The 8,546-nt window shown below is 33.3% G+C and overlaps 1 protein-coding gene across 1 annotated transcript; it reads left to right on the top strand.

The window, feature by feature from the left end:
• The first annotated feature begins 256 nt into the window (after nucleotides 1–256).
• Nucleotides 257–6,543, top strand: LOC123207694 (plant UBX domain-containing protein 11-like). The gene is made up of 10 exons (XM_044625167.1): nucleotides 257–432; nucleotides 653–752; nucleotides 1,684–1,736; nucleotides 1,853–1,934; nucleotides 2,824–2,889; nucleotides 2,996–3,063; nucleotides 3,972–4,169; nucleotides 4,267–4,786; nucleotides 5,359–5,616; nucleotides 6,092–6,543. Exons 2-10 carry the CDS (start codon nucleotides 653–655, stop codon nucleotides 6,310–6,312), a joined length of 1,566 nt encoding a protein of 521 aa, XP_044481102.1. The 5' UTR covers nucleotides 257–432; the 3' UTR covers nucleotides 6,313–6,543.
• The last annotated feature ends 2,003 nt before the right edge of the window (nucleotides 6,544–8,546 follow it).

Genomic DNA, 8,546 nt, shown 5'->3' with positions numbered 1-8,546 from the left:
AATAAATAGCGATTTTAGCTTCAATTCTAACTAAAACTTTTAATAAAAATTTATTTATAAATAGTTATTTAAATTTTTAAATATTAAAAAATAAAAGTTTTAGTTTTTACTATGCATTGATGACAATAAGTCTGTTGCCTATTACCTGAAGTGACAAATTAATAATAAACCAACCTATTTCTTATCATTTAGCAAAGAAGTAAGAGTGAAAGAAGGTTTTAGTATTTCTTCGTTGAAGTTAGGAGGACAAAGGATATTTCTGTCAGCTTCAGTCTTGGGCCACATTTATAAATTACTAAACCTTTATGATTCCGATCCTACGTCTCTTTCAAACTTTTAATTACCCAACTCTCTCTTCTGCTCTCGCGTATTTGGTGATCGAAACCTAATTTTCACTAACAATTCTTTGGAAATCCTATTTCTTACTCAAAGGTACTAATTTTTTTTTTTTAAATTTTATCTTGTTTATGAGTTTCGGGCTGCCTGCGAGAATAAGTTAAATTGATTAAATTTATCGATAAGGCTCGCTGTTAAGGTTTATGATGGCGAAACTTTGGAGTGAATGAGTTATTCTGTTTGAATTGATTACCTTCGGATTGAAAATTAGGGTCATAGTCTGTCCTTAATTGTTTGACTGATTTGTGTCGTTTAGATGGAACGCTCTCTCTCCTCTTTGACGTTCAAAGGTTCGATTCCTGAAGCTATTACGGAAGCTAAGAAGCAGAAGAAGCTTTTTTTAGTTTACATTTCAGGTAGTTTGTTTATATTATTTTTTCAGTGTGAAAGGAAGCATGACACTAACGTATCATTCTGTAAATTTATGTGGCTAGTATATTCATGTTGAAAGAGAAGAATTTTAAGAATAAATTTAGGATTAATAGTTGAATTTAACATCAAAGAGATATATTTTTTTTAAACTAGTATAAATATAGTATATATATGAACAAATGGTAATCAGTTTAATCACTTAAAGAAGCCATGAGAGGAGATGTGAGCAGAAAACAAGCAGATGATGAGAAACTTCCGTTATGGTGAGCTTAAACTAAATATTTTTGTTCATTTCCTCAAATGAAGTAATCAATTAGAAGTGAATAAAGAATATTATAAGCAAACCTGGACAATATTAGGAAGTTTCACTGAGAAAAGAGGAAGTTAACACCTACCTAGGGGGCAAAGGATGAAGAATGAGGCAATACGTGATGAAGTTCCAATAAATGAAGGATGGGTTACGTTGAAACTCTGCTTAAGTTTTGCTAACATGTGATTTTCATAGATTAATATATAATGATATGTTAATCATTTTCTAACCCTAGGGTTATTCTGTAGTAAATTTTATTCTTTTTTGGCGGGCTTACCTAGGGTTTAGACCAAGCTAGCGCTGTCAAGAATACATGTCTTGTGAAGAGGAAGAACTTGAGTAAATAATAAACAGAAAGGAAATAATTAGAGAAATAATGAAGTAAATTAAAAAGTCAAATATTCTGGAATATAGAGGGGTAGACAATAAGGGAAACAGAAACCTTTTCTTGAGTGTATTTTGTCATGTTTGCTAAATGTAGAGGATGAAAAAACCTCTTGGGAAAAAAACAAAATACATCAAGAAAATCCTATTAATGACTCCCAATTTGTGGCGGGTATTCCTTCCAAGTTGCTTTATTTTTATTTTCCATGCTTTGGTTATAGGTGAAGATGCAGAGTCAGTCAACTTGGAAAACACCACATGGACTGACTTAAAGGTAGTTTTTCTTATTTGAATTTCAATCCTTCATTGTGTTTTTGGTCTCTCCTTTTTCTTTCTTCTTCTTTTTTTTCAAAAGTTATATTTCATTCATATGGTCTCATTCTTGTTCAGGTGGCAGAGTCATTGTCGAAGTATTGTATTTTTCTGCATATCCTTCAGGGAAGCACTAATGCTACAAATTTTTCTGCAATATGTATCCTTTTTTCAAGTGAAAGCTATCTTTTAAGATATTAAAGTTTTAAACTGCTGTCAGTCTTGCTTGGACATTAAACTATGGCAGATAATATCTATAACTTGACAAGATTTGCAGCTCCCTTTTTTTCTTTTAAGATTTCTGTTCTTATAATTGTAATTGCATGCATTTACATGTTTTCACCTGCAAAATATATTCAGTACTCCAAACTTTTGTACACATTTTTCTTTTAAAAATATAAAAACTATGACCCTTTCTGTATTACTTCTAGGAAAAAGCAGCCTATCTACTAGCTAGAACAACATAAGGTATATATATGTACTTAAAACGTCTTTGGTGAATCAGAAGGCAGAATATTACTTCGTGGGTCACATTAATAAAAAAAAGTCTTTCCTCAAAATCTCATTTGGTATGGAAATGGTGTTGCGCGATCTTTACAAAATTCTTAAAAACCCTGTGTAGTCTATGCCTTATGAACATAAAAAGAGGCTGGAAAAATTGCTTCGTATGATTGCATGATTGAAAACTTGCTATCAATTGTCTGGTTTGATAAGGGGGTGACATTCTGTGTCATTTTTCTATCTTGTCAAAATGTCATTGTTTTCTGTACAATGAATAATGCAATTATTTCTGTTTCATCGTTATGTTTATTATTGATTTTCTCATTGTTAAGCATCATGTACTTTCCAATCCCACAATCTTCTTGGAATAGCATGAGAAGGGAAAAAAAAAAATTTCTATCTCCAACACATCTCAGTTCAAAAGTAAGACAGATGGCCCATGGCTAATTTGATAATTCTGAAATGTGATTGGTTGACTTATAAGGATACATGTTCTTTTCCCCCTTCATTTACGAGAAATTTTTTAATCTGTACTTAACTTCGCAAAGATCCACAAAGCACTGTTCCTTGTATAACGGCTGTAGGATACAATGGTTTACAAGTTTGGAAAAGTGGTATGTTTTTGTATGCTAAAGTAAACCTTTAGTAGGGGTAGTGAATGTCATTTTTCTAAAAAGGTTTTAACAATTGGATTATTTCATTTGCTTGATATTTTTCCAGAAGGATTCGTTAGTGCTGAAGTTCTGGCATCCAGTTTAGAGAAGGCATGGTTGAGTCTTCATATTCAGGTATGCTTGTTGGGTTTTTGTTATTCCTGTTTTTGGTTGTTCCTGCTCTCTACTTTCATGCTCCCACTTGAATGATCATGAATGTCCGAGGGGCTTTTTGTTTGTTTAAATCTTGCATTTGCCTAGCTGGATAAATTTGCATAGAAAACTAGAACTTTTAATGTCTACTATTTATTGTTACAGTTATGATATCTATCTAGTACACATTTAATTCTTTATGGTTCCATACCAAGGTCTTGAGCCCCAAAAAGGATCTCTGAACCTTTCTATGGCACAATGTTTTCATGTTTGTTAAAACTTTTGACAAGATTAACCTATGATCTATTAAATTTTCATGTAATGCAGATTTTAATATTTTTTTAAGTATTTCCTTTAATTCATACTTAACTTGTTCCAGATTAAGCAACTATATTTTGAAATTGCATGCTTGTCCAAGTTTATCTTTGTCATACTTAAGTGCTAAAAACTGGGATGAGTTGTAGACAAGTTTGTATGGTCTAGGGAAAATGGTGTAGTGCAGAAGAAGAAAGCGAGAAGAAGAGGAGACTAAAAGGATAGGCTTAGAAAATAATTAGAAAGGGAAACGCATAGAGATTAGTGAGAGTGTTATTTTCATAGAAACTAACTATAAAGGAGAGAAAAATTGAGAGAAAAATCTTTGAGCAACTTTCTGACCATTAATGGCATGTTTGATAATTCATTAAATTCAACATGATTACCAGGGAGGTTTGTATGCATCCTTGTGTTTTTTTATGTCTTTTTTCGTAATTAATTTATTTATATATCGAAAGTTTTTTTGCACCTTTATCATTGATACGTTGGTGTTTGCCTTCCCATGTCAATCACATGATTTGGGCTCATTAGAAAACTGGATTAAAGGTTTTTACTTTCTGGTTGAAATTATGCAGGAAACAACTGCAACAGTATTGTCTGCTGCTCTTGCTTCAAAGAAATCTGAACCGCCCACTTTTGGGACTTCTGCTATTGGCACATCTGAGCAGCCAGGTTCTTCGGGTACAACTGTTCCATCAACAACATCGCAGAAAAATGAAACAAATGTCCAATCCTCTGAGGCTACATCATCTGTTGTATCTGAGATGGCAAAGGTTTACTTTATTTTAATAGTTACTGTTTTAATCACCTTGGTCTCTTTAAACTGTATGTCGATAAGTTGTTTAAATTTTGATTTTCATGCATCAACAGGAAAATAATACTGAAATGGGTGTCAAGACTTCTTTGGAATTTGTAAGTGACAGGCAGTCAGGGAGTTTCGAAGATCAGCCCTCAACCTCCTCCTCTGAAGCAGTAAAGGATTCTTGTGGTACTGTAATGGCAGAGCCAAGTAGTTCTAGCACTGAACATGCATCTTTCAATGTAGCCCCTGTCCTTTCCCCTGCCATCAAACAAAATATCGATCATCATTATGGTGCTCTTGAAGTACCTCCTAAAGTAATTTCTGCTGGAGCTGTGGAAGTTGTGCAATGTGAAAAAACAGAGGACAAAGATGATGAGAAGGTTAAGCTACTGGGTGATTGTGGTAAAGTCAGTGAATCAAGTGATGTTCATTTGAATATCCGATTACCTGATGGTGTTAGCCTACGAGAGAAATTTGATGTGACTAGCAGTTTAAGGATGGTGAAAGATTATGTGGATAACCAATCAAGTGGCCTAGGCCCGTATGATCTTGCTGTTCCATATCCTCGCAGAGTATTCAGTGATGAAGGTATGAAAACATTACATTGAGTTTTGCTTCAGATGCTACTTTAATGAGGATATGCTTGTACAAGAATGTACTGCTAATGGTGCTCCGTCTTTTTTCTTATTTTGGGCATTGATTACATTGCTTGAAAGCATCAGAACAGCCAGATTTTTTTACTTGTTTGCAAATTACTTTTTTTCACTTGTGTGCAAACTACATGAGCTATGAAGCCTCATAAGTTGTGTATCAATCAACTTCTTTCTTTCATGCTTGTGAATCTTTAATGAAGTGCCTTTCTAGATGCTAGTGGGTCATCTTAGAATATTATTTTCTTAAAAAAAAAAAGAAATCTTTTGCTAGTGTAAGCTTTATGGAGCGAAATTATCATTTCAGTACCTTGATGCATTCTCTGTGTTGTTTTATCTATGTGGTCTGAATACTTATAAAATTCATTCTCTGTTAAATTGGGGATTGCTATTGTTATTAAGAACTCACTATTTTCAATTATAAACCGTTCTCTTTTTACACCACTTCATACATTTGTGGGCAAACATTATATTTGGAAATTCACTGTTGTCTTTTTTAACCTGCTACAGATTTAAGCAAATCATTATTGGAGTTGAGTTTGTTTAAAAGACAAGCACTGATAGTAGTTCCACGTCAGAAAGCTTCATCTCCATCGTTTGAGAAAACCAATTCTACAACTAATCCTCATTCCTCCAATGCAACTGATGGGGGCTATTTTGGATATGTTCAAAGAATGTTGTCATATGTGAATCCTTTTACCTATTTCAGAGGTGGAACAAACTTGTCAAGTTCAGGACAAGATTCTCAAACTGGCGTATGGGAATACAGTGAGTTCACTTCACATTCTTTGGTATCGCTTATATTCTGCTAACTATAAGATCATTGGAGTCTAAAAGTTTTAGTTTCCATTAGCTTCATTTGCATGAAACATATTGACTGGTAAGTGCTGAAATCTTGGCAAAAGCAAATGAATGTTTTGAAAAAAAATTAAAATAAATTAAGTCAAACTTCTATAGGACATTGCAATTTAATGTGGAAAATTTGAATGGAATGTGGATGAAGTAGTGGAATGTCCTACCTGTACTGGTATCAGTATGTCTTCCTTGGGTTCCAAGCTTTTTGGTGGAAACTATATCCAATAAAAAAATCTTCTGATTTTGAATTTTTTGTTTTCTTGTCCGTCCAGTTGGATGTTTGGTTAAAGTTTGAGACTTTACGGTTATGATCTCTTTTCAAATGCTTTATTTGAAGCCAGTTGCAGCAAAAGTTCTCATTGCACATGCCTCTTTCATATTCTTGTAGGTCCAAATCCTGCACTTCGAAATAACCTTGCTACAAGAGAGATGAATGACAGAACTTCATCTAGCAGAAGCACCAGTAAGAACAGGCCACAGACCACCTCTGGTTTTGGGAGCAATATTCATACATTGAAGCGTGATGAAGACGACGACCGTTTCAGTGATAGAAATGCCTTCTGGAATGGAAATTCCACACAATATGGTGGTGACAACGGTGGCAAATAAAGTTTGAGTAGACTCACCTGAAAGGCTTCTGAGGCCTCAATTATGTGTAAGAATTTGGCTTCCATCTTTTTTGTTTTTTCAAACGGCTTTAATGTAGCATTTGATTATTAAATAAAACTATCGCACATAGTCATAACCAAAAGCTCATAATATTTCTGTTAGACTTCCTGCTGTTCAAACAGAGAATATAGCTACTATTTATATGTACTAGTATAATATTTCCCTTTGCAATTGCTTGATGCATTTAGCTAGAATTGTTGATTATTTATTTCATGATGGAGTTACTTTTGTCATTAGATTTATTTTATTTTTTAATTTCAAAACCTGGAAAGGGTAAATTTTATTCTCCTTTAATGGATAACCGGGAAAAGGGTGGGAGGGAAGAAAGTATTGAAGACACAAGACAAAAGGAAGGTAGGGTGGAAGACGTGTGACATAACAAAGTAGCATGTTGATACACACGTGTGGAGTTAATACAAGCCATGTAGAACAAGTCCTAGATTGGGTCTTTAATTAATGCTAGTTTTGCCATTGTATTAAGTTTTAATGGTTAATTAACTTGGGTCTTATTTTAAGTAGAAGTTGTTAAGTGTCCTAACTTGAGTCCATTAATAGAATAAAGTGCGGTAGGAGTCTTTTGCATTTAGGAAAGCTCAAGTTTAATGAAAGTTTGCTTCTTAGAGTCCCTAGAATATGAGAATCAATTTTCAGTTAAATTTATTTTCTTTTAACAGAGTTATCCTAATTCAAGGAATCATAGTTTTCTAGTCCAAGTAGAAAATTAACACCTATATAAGGCAGCAGGAATCTTTGTATTTTTCATCAATTTCAAGTGAAGAATTCGATGCAAATTTGCCGTTGATTTCTTGTTTATCTTTCGTATCATTGAATGATATTCAACACAATTTGTCTTTGTAAATGAAATCATAAGTCCAGCAATACTTGTCCTGCGTCAGATGATATTAAAACACTGTCTTGAGATGATTAAGGAAAAGACCAAAATTGGTGTAATAGTTTGGAACAAAGGATTGCGACATTAGCAGGGACTATGGAGAGAGCCTACAAAGGGCCATTCCCATGCTCCCCAGACTAATGCAGCCCCGTCCGTCATAACTTGAACCCGAATTAGAAGAGGAATTTGTTGGAGATAACAATCCTGAACCACTCAACCAAGAGGAAAGTGGATCCACCAAATCCATAAGCCTTACAAGATCAAGACAAATCTCCCAAATGTTAGCGGTGTAGTTGTGTTGAGCAATTCCTTTATTGGATCTAAGCAGTAGAACGATTTTTTTGACATCATGCATATAGGGTTGACAAAAAAGGTGATTTTAGTAGCTTACAAATTGAAGGGAAGGGATGGTGAACGGTCAACCGGTGGTGAAAGATTAGGATCTATGAAGGCGTTTTTTAAAGTCACGATTTCTGCCATAAAATAAAAAACAAACCTTGATTGAGTAGCTCCAAAATTGTTATCAAGGGACTAGAACAATGGTTGCCTATTTGGAAGAATTTTTATAATTACAATCTTGATGTAATTTGAATATTCAAATAGGGATCATGAAAACTGTTCAGTTGTATCAAAGCTATAGGATATTTGTATACATATAATAAAATTTTCGGTGAATTTGCATGTTTTGATCATATTGACATTGGCATGTTGAATGCGTTTTAATTTTTTTTTTTCAAAAACTTGGTTTGTGTAATTTAATTGAATTGTTTGTTAAAATTGTAAAATCGAGGTTATATCTCATTTAGACACGTCAATAGATTGGGTCGAGCTGGCTCCAGCTCGGTCGATTGGACTTATGGGTTGGGTCGGCTCTGGCTTAGCCCATCGAGCTCATGGGCCGAGTAGGGCAACCTATGGATTTTTGAATGTCTGACTCTATATATATGGGGTTGGGTTGGACCAAGCCTTAATTTGCCAGCCCATTTAAACATTTTTTTTTTAATTTTAATTAAAACTTTTAAACAAAAATTATTTTTTAATTATTAAAATTGAGAATAGTATCTTGAACATTTTATTTATAATCTCTCACTTGTAATGGAGGAATACCGTGGTTACATGATAAAAAATATTATAAGATTATAACATAGTACAAATAAATTAATTTACATATTATGTATTACAAATATATATATATATATATATATATATATATATATATATATATATATATATATATATATATATATATATATATATCATTTATCTATTCGTCTTTAACATC

This window comes from Mangifera indica, unplaced genomic scaffold (genome assembly GCF_011075055.1).
Source record: "Mangifera indica cultivar Alphonso unplaced genomic scaffold, CATAS_Mindica_2.1 Un_0094, whole genome shotgun sequence".
In the NCBI taxonomy this organism is placed as follows: Eukaryota; Viridiplantae; Streptophyta; class Magnoliopsida; order Sapindales; family Anacardiaceae; genus Mangifera; species Mangifera indica.
The sequence above is the reverse complement of the archived record's forward strand: the minus strand, read 5'-3'. Positions and strand labels throughout refer to the sequence as shown.